The 24000-nt window shown below is 45.8% G+C and overlaps 2 protein-coding genes across 2 annotated transcripts in view; both read left to right on the top strand.

Annotated features, from left to right (window-relative positions):
• Positions 1–24000, top strand: part of tcf4 (transcription factor 4) — a 121343-nt gene that overhangs the window by 57826 nt on the left and 39517 nt on the right. The window contains 3 exon segments of the mRNA XM_083793640.1: positions 21687–21792; positions 23111–23208; positions 23210–23260. Of these exon segments, the coding sequence (XP_083649766.1) occupies positions 21687–21792; positions 23111–23208; positions 23210–23260 (255 nt within the window).
• Positions 8117–11878, top strand: LOC310879628 (NPC intracellular cholesterol transporter 1-like; the record flags this gene model as incomplete). Its single annotated transcript, XM_083794398.1, has 1 exon — positions 8117–11878. One exon carries the CDS (start codon positions 8117–8119, stop codon positions 11876–11878), a length of 3762 nt encoding a protein of 1253 aa, XP_083650524.1.

Genomic DNA, 24000 nt, shown 5'->3' with positions numbered 1-24000 from the left:
TCAGTATGGACATCAAATGGCAACTGACAGATGACGCTGGAAAAAGCCTATTCTGCATTAGGTTCCCAGTTAAGATTGTGAAATAAGGTTGTTTCTGGTACAGAATTGCTGTGATTAATAAATAGATCAGACTGGACGGGTTGACTCCCATGTGTTGCACTACTGACTACTTTCATAATCTGAGCATGTGCGTCAATGCTGGAACTCCACCTCTGGTGTCCTCCGATCAACTACACCAGGCCGATGGTCAGAGCACAGAGCACTGTGTGTAGAGGAGTGTGTACTCCGATGAACGATGTACTGGGGCAGACCAACAGGAAACAGGAAGTGACACGCAGCAAAGGTCATCGGGATCGGGACATAAAACCATGACATGCTGCGAGGCCGCACCAGAGCCCACATGCAAACAGACCACCAGACCAGCACCAGAGCCCACATGCAGCCCAGACCACCAGACCAGCACCAGAGCCCACATGCAGACAGACCACCAGACCAATTAATATTAGCAATGAAATATTTATAGTTAATTGCACTTAACCAGCATTTTGCATATTGAGCTGGATGACTTTTTTCTGTGGCTTTTTTTCCGGTTTTTTTTAGCTGATTAAAGATAATGGTGTTTGATATGAACCATCACACTAGACGTCCAGGAGGAGGTCACTTACACCAGACTGATGATCAGAAAGAGCACTGTGTGAATGTGCTGCCAGATATATGACTCCCTTCTGTACTCCACTCTTAACAGACTTGGACTATGCAGATGAAATCCTATCCCTCTATCTGGCCTTTTTGGATTAGATGTGCTCAGACTAGAGTTTGCCAAAGTTGGTCTTGTGCTGAAGAACAATGAAGAGCAGGTTATCACCTATAAAACCCTCCTGGAACACTCACCTCTAGAGACATCAGGAGAGAGACAAGCATTTGCATGCAGGGCTTTGAAAGGCATGGCCAGATCGTGGAAGTCCATCCTCCTTCCGTTCTCACATATATACGGCTGTGAATGCTGGACCCTGAAGCCTGTCCTACAGACATCCCTGAATGGGTTCTTCACCGGAATGCTACGTGCAGTACTAATCAGCAATAATGATGAGCATGTTACGAACAAGCTTCTGTTTGGGAGCAATCGACAGTGAGTGAGAAGATAGTGTCCATGAGGAGCAAGAAGCCTGGCCGTTCACCTTTGACACTGGGAGCTCCCAGTCAGAATACTTTTGCTATGGCAGCAAATATCTGTCATGAGAATGTCAAAACACCTATTTAAGTGGATGTAGTATTCCCTGCAGGTGTGGACAGTACTGGTGAGCTAGCCGGATGTATGGAATGATCGATATTACTGGAGATGACACTGGAGGACTTGTCATCAGTGTTAAGCAGCAACTTCGTCATTTCTAAAATAAGCTCAATGTTACGTTTTCCATTTCATCATGTTTTGGTTAAATTGAGCCAGTTTCTTTTTTTTCACTTTTTGAGGGTCGCTTTTGTAAATTATGTCATATTGAAGCCAAGTCAATGGACTTTTAATGGCGTGAAATATCACCCCACGTGGTGTTGTGTTGCAGCCAAGTCTATGGACTTGGCTGTTTGTTTGGAGTACAATGTTTAAAGAAGTGAGGTGCCCCTCATTTTACACAAGTGTGATTTCTTTCCTCCATCGATGACTGTAGTGTCAAAGTCCTAAACTTTGGGCTACTGGTTGCCCGACGCCGAGGGTCTAGTCATGACATGTGATAAAAAGACTGGTGTCCAAACGTTGACTTAAAGTTGAAAAAAGGATATTTATTCACTGTAACTTCACTATTAAATAAAGCAGAAATAATGTCAAAACCATATACAAATCACCAGCCTATGTCTCACAGTCAAAAAAACGGTTTTCCTTCACAACAGGACAACCCTGAGCATTCAATCAGGTGTGATTAAATAAACTGGCCAACCTTGGCCTTGACCAAGAAGCCCTTGGGTGATGTCAAAAACATAGAAATAAAATGAAACAGAAAAGAAATGGCTCTTACATTGACCTTGACTGGGTGATGCCCCAGTCGCTCTGCTGTCCATACGTCGACTCTACGCAGGCGTCGGCATAGGAGGGGCTAGCGCCCCTCAAAAAACACTGTGTGAAAGTGAGTGTTGTCCCGCCCACTGTGGCTGCCAGATGACGTCACTGCTTAAAGCAAACATTAAATGTCCATCAACGAACGGCCTGGGCCGCGGTTGAGCGGTCCAGGCACCTAGGTCGGTAATCCAGCCTGACAGCGTGTCGTGGGTTCAAGACCAGAGCCCGACGACCTTTGCTGCGGCGTGTCTTCTCTCACATTGTGAGCGTAGAGTAGCGCAAACGTCGCTCACCCTCTGCTGATTTCTGATCGTCTGCACTGTTAAATTGACACACACATGTACACACACACACACACACACACTCCTCTCTCTCTCTGTCGCTCTAATTAAGTAGTCTCATGTCCAGCAGCTGTGCATAGTTTCTCCCGGCGGATCCTGCTGGGAGCTGCCTATGCCACACAAAGCATAGGTGAGTTCCAGACTATAAACTTGGCTGCCACATGACATCACGAGTGGAGTCCTGTTTTTTTCGGGGGCATGCTTAAAGACAAACATTAAAAGTCCATAGACTTGGCTGCCACATGACGTCATCTCTGAAATCCAGACATTGGAGAGAGAGGCCAGTGCCCCTCAAAAGAATCACACTTGTGTGAACTGTGAAGTGAGGGGCGCTCTTCTCATCATACAACATCGTACATCATCACATTCTGTGCTTAGCCACATTCCCTGATACAGACAGACACACAAAGCTAGGAATAAGATGGGCTAGCGCCCCTCAAAAATGTATCGTATCATACAAAGATTTGGTAGCCCCCGTGTAGTAACCCTGAGGACCCCCTAGGGGCCCCGGACCCCCTGTTAAAGACCCCTTTAGCAGATCCATGGAGAACAGCTGTGCAAATTGACGTTGGTAGGATTGCATGGCAACATTATGTGTTTTGTGTGACGTCAGAGCAAAGCTTTGGCAAACATTATATATTCACGCTCAGGACTCCATTTCTCTGAATTCTGAATTTCCTTAATTCTGACTTCATTTTGTATTGTTGTGGATTACCAGTGGCAAATTAGGCAAGTCCAGGCACCATGGAACTACGAAACATTTTGATAGTTTTGCTTATTGCAGTTGCCTCTGCACGTGAAATCGAATATAAAGAATGTGGATCTCCTTCAGGAAAAGTGACCAAAGTTGATGTCCACCCGTGCCTTCGTAAACCGTGCAGGCTTTACCATGGTGATAGCTACAGAATCCAAGTGACATTCGACAATAGTGTCCAGAGCAAAACCTGCACAGCATTTGTCTACGGAATAGTTCAAGGTTATCCTGAACCCTTCGTTCTCCCTGAGGAAGATGGTTGCAAATCTGGAGTTAATTGCCCCATGGAGGAGCAGAAGACCTATCAATATGAGATGACGCTGCCTGTAGAGGAAACGTATCCACCAATCAGTCTGGTCATCGAATGGCAACTGAGAGATGACGAAGGAAAAAGCCTATTCTGCATTAGGTTCCCAGTTAAGATTGTGGAATAAGGTTGTTTCTGGTACAGAATTGCTGTGATTAATAAATAGATCAGACTGGACGGGTTGACTCCCATGTGTTGCACTACTGACTACTTTCATAATCTGAGCATGTGCGTCAATGCTGGAACTCCACCTCTGGTGTACTCCGATCAACCACACCAGGCCGATGGTCAGAGCACAGAGCACTGTGTGTAGAGGAGTGTGACCAGACCACCAGAGCCCACATGCAGACAGACCACCAGAGCCCACATGCAGACAGACCACCAGAGCCCACATTCAGACAGACCACCAGAGCCCACATGCAGACAGACCACCAGAGCCCACATTCAGACAGACCACCAGAGCCCACATGCAGACAGACCACCAGAGCCCACATTCAGACAGACCACCAGAGCCCACATGCAGCCCAGACAACCAGAGCCCACATGCAGACAGACCACCAGAGCCCACATGCAGACAGACCACCAGAGCCCACATGCAGACAGACCACCAGAGCCCACATACAGACAGACCACCAGAGCCCACATGCAGACAGACCACCAGAGCCCACATTCAGACAGACCACCAGAGCCCACATGCAGACAGACCACCAGAGCCCACATGCAGACAGACCACCAGAGCCCACATGCAGACAGACCACCAGAGCCCACATGCAGACAGACCACCAGAGCCCACATGCAGACAGACCACCAGAGCCCACATGCAGACAGACCACCAGAGCCCACATGCAGACAGACCACCAGAGCCCACATGCAGACAGACCACCAGAGCCCACATACAGACAGACCACCAGAGCCCACATGCAGACAGACCACCAGAGCCCACATGCAGACAGACCACCAGAGCCCACATACAGACAGACCACCAGAGCCCACATGCAGACAGACCACCAGAGCCCACATGCAGACAGACTACCAGAGCCCACATACAGACAGACCACCAGAGCCCACATGCAGACAGACCACCAGAGCCCACATGCAGACAGACCACCCGACCAGTGGCTCCTGATCAATGCCTCGGTGGAACCCACTTGGGAACAATAGAAGGCTTATTTACACATAAAATAAATGAATGCTGTTTTCACAAGTGCTAATTTAGATTAGCAATCAACTCCAGTTGGCAGCATTAAAGAATACAATAAAATAAAACAAGCACGAGAAAGAGAGAAAAAAATTATAAAAACCCATCACTAGTCAATAAAATTAATATTAGCAATGAAATATTTATAGTTAATTGCACTTAACCAGCATTTTGCATATTGAGCTGGATGACTTTTTTCTGTGGCTTTTTTTTCGTTTTTTTTTAGCTGATTAAAGATAATGGTGTTTGATATGAACATCACACTAGACGTCCAGGAGGAGGTCACTTACACCAGACTGATGATCAGAAAGAGCACTGTGTGAATGTGCTGCCAGATATATGACTCACTTCTGTACTCCACTCTTAACAGACTTGGACTATGCAGATGAAATCCTATCCCTCTATCTGGCCTTTTTGGATTAGATGTGCGATTAAAGATAATGGTGTTTGATATGAACATCACACTAGACGTCCAGGAGGAGGTCACTTACACCAGACTGATGATCAGAAAGAGCACTGTGTGAATGTGCTGCCAGATATATGACTCACTTCTGTACTCCACTCTTAACAGACTTGGACTATGCAGATGAAATCCTATCCCTCTATCTGGCCTTTTTGGATTAGATGTGCTCAGACTAGAGTTTGTCAAAGTTGGTCTTGTGCTGAAGAACAATGAAGAGCAGGTTATCACCTATAAAACCCTCCTGGAACACTCACCTCTAGAGACATCAGGAGAGAGACAAGCGTTTGCATGCAGGGCTTCGAAAGGCATGGCCAGATCGTGGAAGTCCATCCTCCTTCCGTTCTCACATACGGCTGTGAATGCTGGACCCTGAAGCCTGTCCTACAGACATCCCTGAATGGCTTCTACACCGGAATGCTACGTGCAGTACTAATCAGCAATAATGATGAGCATGTTACGAACAAGCTTCTGTTTGGGAGCAATCGACAGTGAGTGAGAAGATAGTGTCCATGAGGAGCAAGAAGCCTGGCCGTTCACCTTTGACACTGGGAGCTCCCAGTCAGAATACTTTTGCTATGGCAGCAAAGATCTGTCATGAGAATATCAAAACACCTATTTAAGTGGATGTAGTATTCCCTGCAGGTGTGGACAGTACTGGTGTGCTAGCCGGATGTATGGAATGATCGATATTACTGGAGATGACACTGGAGGACTTGTCATCAGTGTTAAGCAGCAACTTCGTCATTTCTAAAATAAGCTCAATGTTACGTTTTCCATTTCATCATGTTTTGGTTAAATTGAGCCAGTTTCTTTTTTTTTTTCACTTTTTGAGGGTCGCTTTTGTAAATTATGTCATATTGAAGCCAAGTCAATGGACTTTTAATGGCGTGAAATATCACCCCACGTGGTGTTGTGTTGCAGCCAAGTCCATAGACTGTTTGGAGTACAATGTTTAAAGAAGTGAGGTGCCCCTCATTTTACACAAGTGTGATTTCTTTCCTCCATCGATGACTGAGCGTCAAAGTCCTAAACTTTGGCCTACTGGTTGCCCGACGCCGAGGGTCTAGTCATGACATGTGATAAAAAGACTGGTGTCCAAACGTTGACTTAAAGTTGAAAAAAGGATATTTATTCACTGTAACTTCACTATTAAATAAAGCAAAAATAATGTCAAAACCATATACAAATCACCAGCCTATGTCTCACAGTCAAAAACACGACAGGACAACCCTGAGCATTCAATCAGGTGTGATTAAATAAACTGGCCAACCTTGGCCTTGACCAAGCCCTTGGGTGATGTCAAAAACATAGAAATAAAATGAAACAGAAAATAAATGGCTCTTACATTGACCTTGACTGGGTGATGCCCCAGTCGCTCTGCTGTCCATACGTCGACTCTACGCGGGCGTCGGCATAGGAGGGGCTGGCGCCCCTCAAAAAACACTGTGTGAAAGTGAGTGGCGTCCCGCCCACTGTGGCTGCCAGATGACGTCACTGCTTAAAGCAAACATTAAATGTCCATCAAGGGCCTGGGCCGCGGTTGAGCGGTCCAGGCACCTAGGCCGGTAATCCAGCCTGACAGCGTGTCGTGGGTTCGAGTCCAGAGCCCGACGACCTTTGCTGCGTGTCTTCTCTCCCCCTTTCCTGTCAAGCTACTGTAACCTATCAATAAAAGGCAAACAAGCCAAAAAGGAAAACCCAACATATCTTTAAACCATTCTGGGCGGGATCCCCTTTTGGTGTTTTAAACATTATGTTATAATTTAGCTATTGAAAAATAGCAGATCTGCTATTTTTTTTAAATCGTGAAAATATTTATTTCAGAAAACTGGAGGATTTAGAAGTTTAAAAAAAAAAATTATGTCAGGCCTAAATGGGTTAAAAGTCATAAACTTGGTAGCCTCGGAAACCCAGACGTTTTTATTTCCAGGGAGAAAGAATCTGGGTCCGAAAGAGCCGATCTACAAGCTCACATTGTGAGCGTAGAGTAGCGCAAACGTCGCTCACCCTCTGCTGATTTCTGATCGTCTGCACTGTTAAATTGACACACACACACGTACACACACAATCTTTCTTAATTGAGCGTGGTGCTGTGTGCACAGTGCGCCTGATTCTTACTAACACTAACATTACAAAGATGCCCAGAACATCGGGATGAACCTGTGTAGTTTATGGTTGCTCCAACAGTAGTGGCAACATTCAACAACAAAACAAATCACACCCGTGTGAACTGAGTGTTGCAACTGTGTCGTTTATGTATAGATGTTGGTGCTATTAAGAAAGTTCACTGCCTATACAGTAAATACTCTGTGTTATATAAGAACATAAATCCTCTTATCAACCAATTACAGTATATCAGGGATGTAGATATTAATACAAATGATTGGTTGGTGAATGTGTTTATACTATGGGAGATGCTTCGTGCGTACTATGAAACAGTGAAGGAGACAAAAGGCAGAAGGAAGTACCAGAGACATGGCCAAAGCATTTTCGAGCATAGCATTAAGATTAGTGGTTCTTGTTTTTTAGGTTTTTCTTGTGGTGTTTTTTCACACAAAACTGAACCCAGTTGACTGTGTCCTGGATCCACAGTTAGCTTGCCGTTCTATTAGAACAGTTTCTGCTGCAAAGTGGCATTAGTATTCAGTGGATCCAAGAAGAACAACTGTGCAAATCGGCATTTGTAAGCATGCATGGCAACAGTTTGAGTTGTGTGTGATGTCAGACCAGAGCTCTGTCAAGATTATATAAGGTCTAGATAGACAGAGAGATGCACCCTCAAGACATTTATCATAGGGTTTACTTACTGCTACAATTCTGTTATTCTAACGCTGGATGTTAGCCGTTAATTCATCAGGTGCAGTGGGCGACTGTTTTAACATCACCCAGGGGCCTTAAAGTTCTCTTGCTCAGCAGGGACACTTTGACCCAAAGCACTGGAGAGCCGAAGATCAAACAACTGTCCAATTCCGATTCCCAGACAGAATGGCTTCAGTAAGAGGGATGATTGGGACAAACTATCTGTTTGTATTGTTCCTTTTGATTCCCTTGGCAGTGGTTCAGGCCCAGCACTGTGTGTGGTATGGTCAGTGTGGAAATGTCAGTGCCAAGTCTGCCAAGTACAACTGCAATTACACAGGTCCACCCAAACCACTGCTTTCTGAAGGCATAGCGCTGCATTCTGAAGCTGAAGATCCAAAAGCGCTTCTAAATAAGTTATGCCCTGGATATGACTATGGAGAACGACACTTGTGTTGTGATGTTGCCCAGCTCCGTACTCTCGAACATAATTTGGGGAAGCTACATGGTGTGGTTGGTCGATGCCCTGCCTGTATGTTCAACATGATGAACATGTTCTGTGAGCTGACATGCAGCCCCCGTCAGAGTCAGTTTATGAATGCCACCGCGTTCACCTCAGAACCAGAACTCGACAAGAACAATGTGGTGGAGGTGCAGTACTACATCGGACAGACATTTGCTAATGCCTTGTTTGATTCTTGTAAGGATGTTAATTACGTTGAAGACAAGGCCATGAAATTATTATGCCCTGGTGTTAAGGACTGCAGACCCATCGACATGCTCCAGTACATGTTCACGGGAGAGAGGTCTCCTTTCCCAATTCAGCCCATCTTATCTGATGTCCCAGTGTCTGGCTTCAATCCTATGAACAACAAGACATTCACCTGCGCCGAACCCCTGGCAGATAACTTGGGTCCCTGCTCCTGTCAGGACTGCCCCGATGTCTGCCCTAAGCCGGTCACCCCTGATCTTCCTCCTCCCTGGACAATCTTTGGCATTGATGCCATGTTTGTAATCATGTACATCTCTTATGTGGCCTTCCTCTCCATCTTCATTGCCGCTGTGGTGTCAGCCTGGAGGTACAGGCAAATAACTTCTGAATGTGGCACTACACTGGACAGCAATAACCCACTGTCTGTGAAAAACGACAACCCTGATCAAGTTGCGTCACGCTGGGAAATGCTTGGGGAGCGCTTTGATAATGCCATGAGGCTCTTCTTCACAGCCTGGGGCTCTTTCTGCGTGCGGAGGCCCCTGCTGGTTACACTGACCACCCTGGTCATGGTTGCAGCCGCCTTGTCAGGACTGGTCCGCATGGAAATAACCACTGACCCTGTTGAGCTCTGGTCGCCCCCCAATAGCCGAGCGCGCCACGAGAAGGACTTCTTTGACAGCCACTTTGGACCCTTCTTCAGAATCGAGCATCTCATCATCACCACACCGCTCGACAGCACCTTCATCCATAAGCCCAGAAAAGGGCCTGATGTGCCTTTTGGAGCCATCTTTGACATGAGCATCCTAGAGCAGGTGCTGGATTTGCAGCTTGAAATTGAGGGCCTTGTGGCTGAGTACAACGGGCAGAATGTGACCCTCAAGGATATTTGTATGAGTCCTCTAGCCCCGTACAATGATAACTGTCTAATCTTCAGCGTGTTCAACTACTTCAAGAATGACCCTGATCAGTTGGTGCTAGATGGATTTCACGAAATGTTCCTCGGATGTACCGCTAATCCACTTGGGTGTTTAGGCACCTACGGAGGCCCTGTGTACCCCCATCTGGCTCTGGGGGGTTACGATGGCCAAAACTACAACAACGCCACGGCTCTAGTGATCATGTTCCCTGTCAACAACTACCACAATGACACAGTCAAGCTGGGTAAAGCTAAGGCATGGGAGCAGGAGTTCATCCGCTTTATGAAGAGCTACAGCAATCCCAACCTCAACGTAGCATTTAACGCAGAAAGAAGTATAGAGGACGAGATTGACAGGCAAAGCCACAGTGACGTCAGCACCATAGCACTCAGCAACGGCATTATGTTAATGTACATATCCCTGGCTCTTGGTCATATCCACAGCCTCAAGCGACTGTTAGTGGACTCTAAGATTTCCCTTGCGATAGCCGGCGTCCTGATTGTGCTGATCTCTGTGGCCTGCTCCCTGGGCATCTTTAGCTACGCGGGTGTCCCTCTCACCCTCATCATCATCGAGGTCATCCCCTTCCTGGTGCTGACTGTGGGCGTGGACAACGTTTTCATCTTAGTGCAGGCGCACCAGAGGGATAAGCGTAGGGAACAGGAAGAGCTCCATCAGCAGATCGGTCGTATCTTCGGAGACGTAGCCCCCACCATGCTCCTGTGCTCCCTGTCTGAGACGGTGGTCTTCTTCCTTGGATCAATGTCGAACATTCCAGCGGTGAGGACTTTCTCTATGTTTTCCGGCTTGGCCATCTTTGTTAACTTACTGATGCAGATGAGCTGCTTCATCAGCCTGCTTGGCCTGGATGTCAGAAGGCATGAGGAAAATCGTCTGGATATATTTTGCTGTGTGAAGCTTCCAGAATATCAGGGAGAAAAGACTGATGGCTTCCTCGTCCGCTTCTTCAAGAAGAAATATGCCCCCTTTATCCTCGGGGAGTGGGTTCGACCCATCGTAGTAGCAGTGTTTGTGGGGTTGACCTTCTACAGTATTGCTGTGGTGAATAAAGTAGAGATCGGCATGGACCAGAAACTCGCCGTGCCAGATGACTCCCATGTGTTGCAGTACTTCAATAACCTGAGCATGTACCTCAACACCGGACCTCCGGTGTACTTTGTGGTGAAGGAGGGGGTCAATTACAGCAGCGTGGAGGCTCAGAACACGGTGTGTGGAGGAGTGGGCTGCAACAACGACTCCCTGGTCCTGCAGATCCACTCTGCCTCACTCATCAGCGACTACACTGCTATTGCTTCCACACCCGTCTCCTCCTGGATGGATGACTACTTGGACTGGGTGAATCCCATGTCGCTTTGCTGCCAATACATTAAATCCACGGATGCATTCTGCAGCTCCTCACATTTAACACACTCGCCTGAGTGTGTTAAATGTCTAGAAAAATTGTCTAGAAAAATTAGGCCTGAAGGGGAAGACTTCATGCGGTTCCTACCCATGTTTTTGTCTGACATCCCCACCCACATATGTCCGAAAGGTGGCAAAGCGCTCTACAGCGCAGCGGTGGACCTGCATCCAAATAACACAGGTATAGGAGCCGCCCACTTCATGGCCTACCACACCACCCTGAAAGATTCACCAGACTTCATACACGCCCTGAGGATGGCCCGCGCTCTGGCCGACAACATAACCCAGGCCGTGGGCCACGAAGTGTTCCCTTACAGCGTCTTCTACGTGTTCTACGAGCAGTACCTGACCATGGCTCGGGACACGGCCGCCAGCCTGTGTGTGTCGCTGCTGGCCATCTTCGTGGTGTCCGTGGTGTTGCTGGGCTTCGAGCTGCTGAACGCCGCGCTCGTCACCCTCACCATCGCCATGATCCTGCTCGACATGGTGGGGGTCATGTGGCTGTGGGGCATCAGCCTCAACGCCGTGTCCCTGGTCAACCTGGTCATGAGCTGCGGCATCTCTGTGGAGTTCTGCAGCCACATCGCGCGGGCCTTCTCCCAGAGCACGAGGAGCACCAGGGTGGAGCGAGCCGAGGAGGCCCTGGCCGGCATGGGCACCTCAGTGTTCACCGGGATCACCGTAGCCAAGTTCGCCGGCATCCTGGTTCTGGCCATGTCCAAATCCAAGATCTTCCAGATCTTCTACTTCCGCATGTACCTGGCCATAGTGCTGCTGGGGGCCACGCATGGCCTCGTCTTCCTGCCGGTGCTGCTCAGCTACGTCGGTCCGTCTATGAACAGAGCCAAGAGGTTGGCCGCCAACCGGCGCAGCACAGGGTCCACCCCACCAGACACTGAAGAGAGAGTGTGAGAGTGGAGCACAAGCTGTTTTCCGCGATTGCCGTCTCAATGAATGCATCATTTATCGCCACTACAACGATTCACAGAGTCAGGAAACCACTACTTGGGACTAAGAGAGGCCTTTTCTAAGGTTACACTTGTACAGTGACCTGGGAAAAAAAATACAAATAAGAATGAAAGAATGAAAAAAAAACATACTCATGGACCGGGGCAAAAACATAATCTCCTTCCGGCCCGGCGGAGATAATAATGAGAAATATTAAATGCATGCGTGTCTGTAAACAGATATGAAGAGTATTGTGTACCTACATACTGGACCTCCAGCAGGAGATGGTCAGAACACAGTCTTTGGGGGAGTGGGTTCTTCTAACACCTCTACATCCTCCTGGATGGATGACTACTTTGACTGTCAATATGTCAGCCTACATTACATGCTAGAACCACTCGGTGGTGAGTCCAATATGTCAGCCTACATTACATGCTAGAACCTCTCGGTGGTGAGTCCAATGTGCTCACAGTGCAACAGAGAAGCCTGAAGAGGAAGTCATGTTTCCCAAGATAACTTTTTTCCTCACCCCTTCTCTCTTTCTTTTCTTTTTTCCGGGTGCTTGCAAAGCGGCAGAACTATATTTGATAGTACCGCTACTGACAACCGTAAAGGCGACTGCAGTGGACACCTTTTCATGATTGGCTGCCTCTAGGCCACCTCTAAGCCAATGAGAGGTACCCACATACATAGCTCCGTAAGGGAGTGGTTGCATCACTCAAAAAGACGGTCATTATTGGGTTTTCTTTTTGCTGGTGCATATTGTTTGTGTTGTGAAGTGTAAGCTTTTATGTTTTTAGTTATAATAAACATCCTTTCATTTTCCTGGGCCTAGAGAAGCGTTCATCCATTCATGCATAGACGTTGGGGTGATGTGTCCCTTGTTTGGCCCACGAGCCGGTATTTGGACCACAGAAGGCTGCGAAAGAAAAAAAACAGAATAGAATAAATACATTTTGCACACGTTCATCTGCTGCACTGCATGGTGGTGCCTGCTTTTTGCTTTTTTTTTCAACCAATGATGGCGTTTATAAAATGACAAAAACACATTTTTTTTTGTGGCTTTCGCCTTTATTTTTTTATATTTTTTATGGAGGGACAGTAGGCTGACAGGAAATGGGCAGAAGACACGCAGTAAAGGCCGTCGGGATCGGGAGTTGAACCCACGGCACACTGCCAGACTGGATTGCCAGCCAAGGTGCCTGGACCACTGAGCCATATATTTCTTGAGGGCCGCTATGAGGGAAACATTGAATGCCAATGACAATGAATGACCAGTTTTGAGTGTTTGTGCAAAGACTAATATTGAATGCCATCTATGCGCCAAGTCTCTGTACGTCTACGTCTGTAATCCACGTAACTCGAGAACCGCTCGCCCCACCGACTTCAAATTCGACACACGCGTTCCACACCACCACAGGGAGTGCCTGTGCCGTGCCCGCCACAAAAAGCCTCTGCCTGGCCTAGACTCCATATTTGGGCATGCCTGACAAAGAATTGCCCATATATGGGCACCGCTGTGCTGTAGAGGCCCCATGGGCACCGCTCTAGTTGACAATGAATGGCCAGTAGAAGACGAAGGTGAGGACGCGACTTGGGATTGGTCGGAATGGGATCATGTGTGATGATAACTTTGATAAGAGCAGCCCTCACATCCCGCGGGTGTGATTTCTTTCTCCAGAGGCGGACATGGGCCAGGTTGAATTTACCTTGATGGTGCCATTACATACACGCGCGCAACCTCAAAGCATTATCATCACATGACAGACAGAATGAAAGAGAGAGTGAGGACATGTTGGACACATCCTGGTGTGTGGTGTGCATTCTACTAAGAGCACATTTCCATTTCTCTTAATTCACACCATAATGTGGTGTGATTTGTAAAATAATAAAAATCTGAAAATCAGAACTGGCAAAAAATATATATATATATATACTGTATAATATACAGTATATATATATTTTTTTTTCCCTTTCACTTTCCATTGTGTACAATTATATATTATATAATTGTACACAAGGGAAAGTGTAAAAGAGTGGAAACCTCATAAAACTGTTATGGAATTGGAAAAAAAGTATGGAATAGATTTTTGGAAAAACATAAAAAGTTAAAACATGGAGATAAGAGGTTCCTGCCCGACAGCAACAAGATACTGTATGATGGCACAAAGGGAAGGAGAGACATAGAGAGAGTAGATTAAGTGAATGTGGATTCACTCCGGTGGTCCGTTCCAGGCTTTGGCTCTAATCCTGACATAATACACCCTGTCTCTCTGCCTCTCTTTCACATGTCAGCCTTTCCTTTGTCGGGGTGCGTTCAATTCGATGGCGGGGGCGGTGCCATCCGGGTGGGTGGCTAGCAGATCACAGTCAGCCAGTGTGCGTTCAGATAGTCCCACACCGAAGAACCAAACACACTTCGTCTTTGGTTAAACAACACGCGTGTATGCGTGTTGTTGGGGGTAGGGGTACCTTTTTTTTTAGGTGATGGGTTGTATAGGCTGCTTTGCGTGCGTGCGTGCCGCGTGCATTTGTGCGTGTGTGCATGCATATCCTCACACAACGATTCATATGTTATCTTACATAAAGATGTTCATATTTGTGACCAGATTTGACTGAGAGCCTGCCATCGCGCAAATTACAGCTTTTCACCAGAAGAGAAAAACTTTTTTTTATTTATTTTTTATGAGTAAATAGCATAGGCAGACTCTTCACATACTAGAGCATGTCTGAAATAAGTGTCAGAGCTGATATCGACAAGTGAATATGAAATAAATGCCCAAACATGTACCGGTAGCTAGGTATAATGTTAGAGTCTACAGAAGTGAACATTTCAAGCCCGTTTTCTCAACTGCAAGACATTACTCTATAAGCCATATCTCCAAAACTGGTGGGTCAAACTGAACAACAACATTTCAATTTGAAGCTATGATTCCCTGCTTTCATATGACATGAAAAAACAATGGCAGTCCCTCAGTCAAATTTAGTCACATTTGTTGATGAGTGATCGTATGCATGGAACAAGGAGGCCCTGCAGTTAATTGACCTTGAACTTTGACTTCATGCTGCTTGAGTTGTCATGACACTCACGCCATGTGACCGTTTCTGACCGAGGCTAAGTCATCGATTTATTTTTTTAGGTTTCGTTTTTTTTCCATGTCACGTGAAAGCAGGGAATCATAGCTTCAAATTGACATATTGGTTGCTCACTTTGACCCACCAGTTTTGTAGATATGGCTTAGGGCATATATGTCAAACTCAAGGCCTGTGAATGAATTATCTTTGGCCCGCGGGATGATATTTAATTAGTATTAGAACTGGCCCTCTTATATTGCACAGACCACCATAATACTACAAGTCCCACAATGCACTGCGAGTGCATTGGCACATATCGAGGGCCCGCAAGCGCAAGCATGCGTCTACTCTTCACTATTGATCAGCAGTGAAAGTATATCACTTGTGGTCAACTTTCAGCTACCCCTCTCCCCAAAAATGGCTAAATGAAGGTGGACTCTGAAAACGGGGGTTTTCAAGTCGGCAAACCTCTGTGTGTCTTCTGTGTGGAGACAGTGTGGCTGTAATGAAGACTATGATAAGAAATTAATGCAACTGATTTGATTTACGTTCTCATTTTACTATGAAAGCAGTGCTTGGTGAGGATCATAGAACAGGAAACAGGAAAATAATAATGCATTTTCAGTTTGAAATGGACTTATTTTTTTGCTGTTTGCCTGGGACGTCCTCATGACCGCGGTGCCCATGTGTTGAACTTGAAACACAGTCCGGCCCTCGACCAATTTCTTTATTTTGGCCCACTGTGTATTTGAGTTTGACATCCCTGGCTTAGGGTAATGTATTGCAGAAAACAGCTTGAAAGGTTCACTTCTGTGGTCTCTAACATTACACTTGTTTAAAGGGATTGTGACATAAAAAAAAAGGTTTTGGAATTGTTCTTGTTTTTTTTAGGTTTTGTAATCTCAATTGCACCCAAAAAACATGAACTTTTAACATTCAGTAGATTTTCTGTGATCTGGGGTTTTCTGGCTCAAACAGGTGCTCTGATTTGCCGGCAGTAAGTGACATCACTTACTGCAAATCCCATATATGTCAATGGGATTTGCCAGCAGATGTCACTGTTTCACTGTGTTGCCTGTTTTCATTGTAGCTCAAAAGGCCCAAAGAACCCCAAAGAAAACTTCAGACCACAGAAAATCCACTGAATGTTTAAAGTTCAGGTTTTTTGGGTGTAATTGAGGTCATAAAACCTAAAAGAAAAAAGAAAAATAAATGAAAATGAATGTCATAAAACCTTTAAGCATTTATTTCATATTTACATGTTGATTTCAGCTCTGCTCAGCTCAGACTTGCTCTAGTATGTGAAGAGTCTTCACCACTTTTCAACCTATCTTCATATAATAGGTCCTCACTAATAATCATGATAAAATGGCACAATTCTTTTCTACTCAGTCTGTGTCTCATAGGAGGGCTGTAGTCAGTTCAGTTTTTTTAAACAAGATTTATTTTGGTAAAAATGTTTAGATTTTAATTATCTTGAGAACGATGGCTTCTTCTTCGCATTGCAACTTTTCAGGACTAGAAAGCCTGCAGTTTCTATTAGTTTGGATTCCCCATCGATGATGTCACTGGTGGACACGTTTGTGAACTGCCCACAGCCCTCCTATGAGACACAGACTGAGTAGATCTTTTTTTTTGCCATTTTATCATGATTATTATACGTGAGGACCTATTATATGAAGATAGGTTTAAAAGTGGTGAGGTGGTCCTTTAACTCATGATGTACAGTAAAACTCCTTCCAGTCCAGTTACCAATTCTCTCTCTCCATCCTTTATATTGAACCCTTGGAGGCTACAATATAATAACACTATGGGTTGTGAGCTCGTAGATTGGCTAATTTAGCTATATCTGAACATTTAGACAGTTTGTATGAACCACGTCATCCACAGTGTCCCTACGGGGCAGACATTTGTAGAAAAATGTAATTTGCGGGTCGCAACGCAATGCGTTGTGAGCTTATAGATGGGCTATTTTCTATACTATAGTGGACCTAGTACAGAGCCTATATAATATATATGGGCAAAAGGAGCGTTTGTATGGCGTCAGGGCTCTGCTGGCCTGCTGCTGCTCTGTAGGATGAATGTGCAGCAGAACAACACATGGGTGGGAACCAGGAAGTGATGAACGGTCTCTAACATCACTGTTCACATGGAATGAAATACTGCATTTTGACACAAACTGAACAATTCACACATGACTCTCTCTCTCTCTCTCTCTCTCTCTCTCTCTCTCTCTCTCTCTCTCTCTCTCTCTCTCTCTCTCTCTCTCTCTCTCTCTGATTTCTGTCTGAGTAACTTGACCCCCTCTGGTCACAGGTGCATGATGATAAGTCCCCTCCTCTCTCTCTCTCTCTCTCTCTCCCTCTCGCACACACACACACACACACACACACACACACACACAAACAAGCCCACTTGTCTTCACATAAGGGGCTCTAATCAAGCCACAGGAAGCTTGCTATCCACGGGGAGTGCGTGCGTGCGTGCGTGCGTGCGTACATGTGTGCGTGCGTACATGCGTGCGTGCGTGTTAAAGAATGTGACTTGCACACGGTCCATGAAACCTTTGCATGTTTGTGTGTGTGAGGCAGTGCATGCATGTTTTCAATTACCCACAAGTATTTTTGCAGATGTGCAGTGTGTGTGTGCGTGCACGTGTGTGTGTGTGTGTGTGTGTGTGTGTGTGTGTGTGTGTGTGTGTGTGTGTGTGTGTGTGTGTGTGTGTGTGTGTGTGTGTGTGTGTGTGTGTGTGTGTGTGTGTGTGTGTGTGTGTGTGCGTGCGTGTGCGTGTTTTCTCTAGCTTGACCCCCCCTCTCAAAGTTTCTGCAGCATTTCATATGGAGTCAATTAGGCAGCCATGCTATGACCAAGCCCTGTATGTGTGTGTGTGTGTGTGTGTGTGTGTGTGTGTGTGTGCGTGCGTGCGTGCGTGCGTGCGTGCATGTGTACGCGCGGTTGCATGCGTATGTGCGTGTGCACGCATCTGGTTCACGTTAGTGCAATTGCAGGTTGATAGAATAAAAGAGCCTGCTCAAAGGTGGGTGGGATTTCCTTCCGCTTTCTCACACAGACACACACGCACACGCATACACACACACACACACACACACACACACACACACACACACACACACACACACGCCTCTCCCTCTGCATGTGGTTTGAATCAGGGACATAATTAACCTTCAGAGGTTTGGGAGGACGTTGGCTTATAGCTCTGCGCTCAGATCAGGGCTATAAAAAAAAAGACTTCTAAAAACAGAACCAAATATGTTTGATCTGCGCCGGGGTGCGTTGGGTGTAATAACCCTCCCGCCGCACTATAGGGTTAGGGTTTGAGAGCGTGGCGACAGTGGTAGAGCGTTATGAAACGAAACCAACGCACCAGCAGGTGCATATGATCTGTCATTGATGCTATTTTAGTTTTTCCTATCGATGAATGTCCTGTATACTTTCACTAAATGTGAAAGAGACACGCAGGGGACAGATTGTGTATGAATTAAACCCATTCTGGACGGGAACCCCTTTTGGTGTTTTAAGCATGGTGCTTGGAACTACATCTTTTCAGATAGGGGTCCGCGGCCAAATACAGATAATTCTGGTGGCCCTTGACATGAAAAAGGTTGAGCACAACTGACATAGAAACACGTTTCACTCAGAAAACTGTCAGGATTTAGGAGACATTTGTAGTTCTTGTAGTAGAAATGGCTGTATAGATGTTGTTGTATTATCCTTTTGTTCCACTCAATTCTAATCCTGAAAAGTAACAGATGATGATGATGATGATGAGTGATGATGACGCCTATATGGTGGTGATACAGTTACAGTATTTTTTTTATTTTTTGGGGCCTTTATTGATAGATCACAGGAAGCGGGGAGAGAGATGGGGAGGAAGACACACAGCAACGTTTGTCGGGACTCGAACCCGCTACACACTGTCATGCTGTCATAGATTACCAGCCAAGGTGCCTGGACCGCTAAGCCGGCTCAGGCCCATCTGGCCTTTAGACCACAGTAAAGATAAGATAAGCTAAGCTTATGTGTTTCGAGTAATAAAAGGGACAGAAACATCTTGTCAGTTTATATTGAGCAAATGTTGGTTTGTTTGACCAATGTCCCTCTCCTCCTCTTGGCCTTGTCATTTGTGCGTGCGTGTTTTACTGTTGTGTTTATTTGTGTTCCATCTCTGGTTTTCATCTTTATTCCTTTTAATCTCAATTAGTTTCTTTCCCCCCCCACGTTGGATCACTTCCTGTATCGATTTGTGACTCTGCAGAGCTGTTCTGCTTTCTGCACAGTGCCCAGCCTCACCAATGGATCCCACATGTGCTGCTAATAGCCGCCGCTGGTGTGTCTCTGTGCACGCGTGAGCGCGAGTGCGTGCGCTCCGCTAGTGTGCCAGACACAATAAGGAACCAATCAACGGAGCAAAGCCTCTTTCTGTTGGTCTAACCACCGCGGGCCCCTGCAGGCCCGCCGAGAAAACACCTTTGATCCAACCTGGGACGTTTCCTGGTTCCTTCCCCTGTCCGGGACCGTTTACAAACAGGCCTGTTTCTGTACCCGCGGTTCACAAAACAACAATGACACGAGTATCATTAACTGCCAGTGTGAAACTAGCGCCGTCTCCGTTGATTTAACCAATATCATTTAGAATGAGAATACAAGTGTGCATGTAATATTTTATCTTGGCGTTCGGGCTCTGCTACATTTAAACACAATTAAACACCATCATTAAACATTAGTAGCAGGGAGATAGATATACAATAACAACCCCCCCCCCCCCCCCCCCCCCCCCCCCCCATGGGGGAACAGAAATAACAGAGCCCACCGGTGGTGCTGGGGTGGTGGTGGGAGCAAACATCACATAACAACCACCAGGAACCATATGCAGAAGGAAGGCAGGAAGAAGCATGAAGTCTAGTTGAGCTTAAAATTGGTCAGCTGACTGCCACATCAGCGAATGATATTTGAGTCTTTCCTGTATAGCTCCAGACAGTTAGCTCATAAGTTAGCTGCTGTTATAATAATAATAATAATAATAGCTCAGATTTATATAGCGCTTTTCTAAATACCCAAAGCGCTTTACAAGGGAACACTAGGAACAGACTTTATTAAGAGAAAAGTTGCTACGTTGCTACTACACGAGTGGCTACAAACGAGTGGTTCAGACCATTAGCTTAGGCTGCATTTCAGAGTATGGGGTCAGACTCCCATTAGCTTAGGCTGCGTTTCAGAGTATGGGGTCAGACTCCCATTGGCTTAGGCTGCGTTTCAGAGTATGGGGTCAGACTCCCATTGGCTTAGGTGTCGTTTCAGAGTATGGGGTCAGACTCCCATTGGCTTAGGCGGCGTTTCAGAGTATGGGGTCAGACTCCCATTGGCTTAGGGGCAGCCAGTCATGACTAGGACGCTGTTAAAAAACGGGGCTGCTGCATGCCACGTTTTCACCTGGCAGAAAGGTTTCATGTCAAGGACCCCCACATTGTCGTCATACCAAAGACTATAAAAAACGGAACCCAATATGCCTCCCTGCTCGGCACTCATCATCAAGGGTTGGATTTGGGTTGTAAGTCCCTGTGACGTACTAGCGTCATGTCCAGGGGGTGTACTTGTACGTCATGTCCAGGGGGTGTACTTGTACGTCATGTCCAGGGGGTGTACTTGTACGTCATGTCCAGGGGGTGTACTTGTACGTCATGTCCAGGGGGTGTACTTGTACGTCATGTCCAGGGGGTGTACTTGTACATCAAGCTGTCTCACGCTACAGAGACAGGAACTATAGTCTATAGGCTCCACTCAGCTGTGGACAGCCTACTGGATTGTCTTACTGTAAAAGGTTCAGCACTTGAATCGCATAAACTCACTCTTAGATATTGGTACCATCTTGTATGCCTTTGAAAGTTTACATCATGTGGTTGGCTTGATCTCTTCTTTCTTTCTTTCTTTCTTTCTTTCTTTCTTTCTTTCTTTCTTTCTTTCTTTCTTTCTCCTTCGATCCACTGTTTATACATGTAGCTAGCCATGGTTACATCGCTGATGATGATGGTGTGTGTGTGTGTGTGTGTGTGTGTGTGTGTGTGTGTGTGTGTGCGTGTGTGCGCGTGTGCGTGCGTGTGCTTCTTCAGGAAGTAGGGTTGTTAGTCTTTCTCTCACATTCTTCAGACAGTGGTCGAGTACTCACTGCACCTGTTCCCCCCCTTCTCTCTCTCTGTCTCGCATGCACGCATACATACACACACACACACACACACACACATACACACATGTACTATGTATGTATGTATGTATGTATGCATATGTATGTATGCATACATAGCGCCACCGAGTGGCGCGCTACGAGCTTGTAGGTCTGCTATTTTTGAAAAATCATGAACATGTGGTGCAAAGCCTTGAATATATATTCTTTCAAAGCGAACGTTTTTAACTCAAATCTTTGCTTCTGGGAGGTGGGGTCCCTGAAACAACACATTTTCAGATGGGGGTCAGCGGCCAATTTCATATATTTTTGACGGTCCTTGACATGAAATATTGAGAACCACTAAGAAACATGAAGTTTTTCAGAAAAAAAAAATACATTTTAAAAAAGAAATTTAAATTTCGACGTCAGGCCTAAATGGGTTAATGACTGTATGTTACCGTATGTACATGTGTGTTACATGTGAATGACTGTATGTTATGTACATGTGTTTTTCAGGTCTATGCCCCCTCCGCCAGCACAGCAGACTATAACAGAGACTCGCCAGGCTATCCTTCATCCAAACCTCCCAGTGCTGGATTCCCCAGCTCCTTCTTCATGCCAGGTATAATATAAATTCAGTCAGGAAAACTTCCCAGGTTTATATTAGGACCTCCCCTTGTTGAAGACCCATGGCATAGAGGACTATATTGTGTACCGTAATTACATTCACAAGCTTATGAGCTTACGTGTGTATAACACGCACGCACGGACACACACGCAGGCACGCGCACACACACACGCAGGCACGCACGCACACACACTCCCAACAAAATCGGGTGGAGACCTTCTTGTCCAAAACGGTCAAAAAAATCTGACCAGTCTGAAGTGAGTGGTGCAACAGCGCCCCCTGATGGTACTCTAAACATAGGGACATATAGGGACATTGCTGTTCTTTGGAGTGGTTGCACCACTCAAAAAAGAGAGCGTTTTGAGTTCTGACCTGAGATCAGATTCATACGAGGTTTCCACTGGACACACACTGGTCTGATTAACCCATTCTGACCTGAGATCAGATTCTAAAAATGTCAGTCAAAAATAGCAGACCTACAAGCTCGTATCGCGCCACTCGGTGGCGCGATATGAGCTTGTAGATCTGCTATTTTTCAATAGTTAAAGCATAACATGATGCTAACACCAAAATGGGTGCCCCGGTCAGAATGGGTCAATATTATCTGGTCACAAGCTATAAATAGGCTCACATTTTGGCGCATCATCAGGTGACGTTTTTGTAAATATGCTATCTTTTCTACTTTCAAACAACAACGTAATGGTGCTATGTCTGCATAAAATGCTATTTTATGTAACTTACTGTAGATAGCATTTTATGTAGACATAGCACTCTTTAGTGTATACGCATAGTTTCATTATACAGTCGTTCCACTGTTAGGTCCTTAGCTTACGTATGATTCTTGATGACTATTTTTATGTATTTGATGTATTCCCATGTTTTGTTCTTGCTTACTGTAAATCACTCTGTATTAAGAGCGTCTGCTAAATGCCTGAATTGTATAAAGTTAAAGTATAAAGTAGGGCATTAATTTTTTAAGAAAACATATAAAGATAAAAAAATATGGAGATACAAGGTTTCTGCCTGACTGTGACGATTTACTGCATATCTCTCTCTCTCTCTCTCTCTCTCTCTCTCTCTCTCTCTCTCTCTCTCTCTCTCTGTGGTCTCTCGCTCTCTCTATCTCTCTCTCTCTCTCTCTCTCTCTCTCTCTCTCTCTCTCTCTCTCTGTGTGTATCTTTCTCTCTCTCTCTCTCTCTCTCTCTCTCTCTCTCTCTCTCTCTCTCTCTCTCTCTCTCTCTCTCTCTCTGTGTCTCTCTCTCTCTCTCTCTCTCTCTCTCTCTCTGTCTCTCTGTGTCTCTCTACCGAGCAGATGGTCACCACAGTGGAGATCCCTGGAGTAGCGGCAGTAGCAGCATGAGCCAACAGGGTTACCATGGCAGCATGTTGGGAGGCGGGAACTCTGCCCATGGCCCCCGCCCAAAGCTCCTCCTACTGCGGAATCCATCCCCACGACAGACTGGTGAGCTCAGCTGTCAGTCACACCGCCTCATTTGCATTTTGTGGGCGGTCCCCGACACTAAATATTCTCAGAGGGGCGTCCTCGTTTGTGTTACAGTGGAAAAGTCTTACTCTTATCATTTAAAGTCAGATGACAGGCATTTAAAAAAAATAATGTTCATTTAAAGACAATAAATGATTGTTATAATAAATGTGTATTTTCCCTGTTTGGGCCCATGTGATCCAAATGTTATTATGATTTAGTCACAGGCTCTTGTTAATACTTTTCATTGGTTAAATCTCTCTAACTATAAATGCACCAAATATCTGTGCGTATAGTTGGACATGAACTCCATATATGGGCATAAAACGGACACAATAACTGGGTGGGGCATGGATTTCGAACTTGCATCGTGCCAAACGGGCACCGCTCTAGTATTTATAAAAACCCACACTTAACCAACCATGCAACAGATCTATAAACCCTCTTGTTGTGTCCTACAGATCTATAAACCCTCTTGTTGTGTCCTACAGATCTATAAACCCTCTTGTTGTGTCCTATACAGATCTATAAACCCTCTCGTTGTGTCCTCCAACAGATCTATAAACCCTCTCGTTGTGTCCAACAGATCTATAAACCCTCTCGTTGTGTCCAACAGATCTATAAACCCTCTCGTTGTGTCCTCCAACAGATCTATAAACCCTCTCGTTGTGTCCTATACAGATCTATAAACCCTCTCGTTGTGTCCTCCAACAGATCTA

This window comes from Protomyctophum parallelum (genome assembly GCF_964188405.1).
Source record: "Protomyctophum parallelum genome assembly, chromosome: 21".
NCBI classification, from domain to species: Eukaryota; Metazoa; Chordata; class Actinopteri; order Myctophiformes; family Myctophidae; genus Protomyctophum; species Protomyctophum parallelum.
Note: the sequence above shows the minus strand (reverse complement) of the source record. Positions and strands in the feature narration are given on the sequence as shown.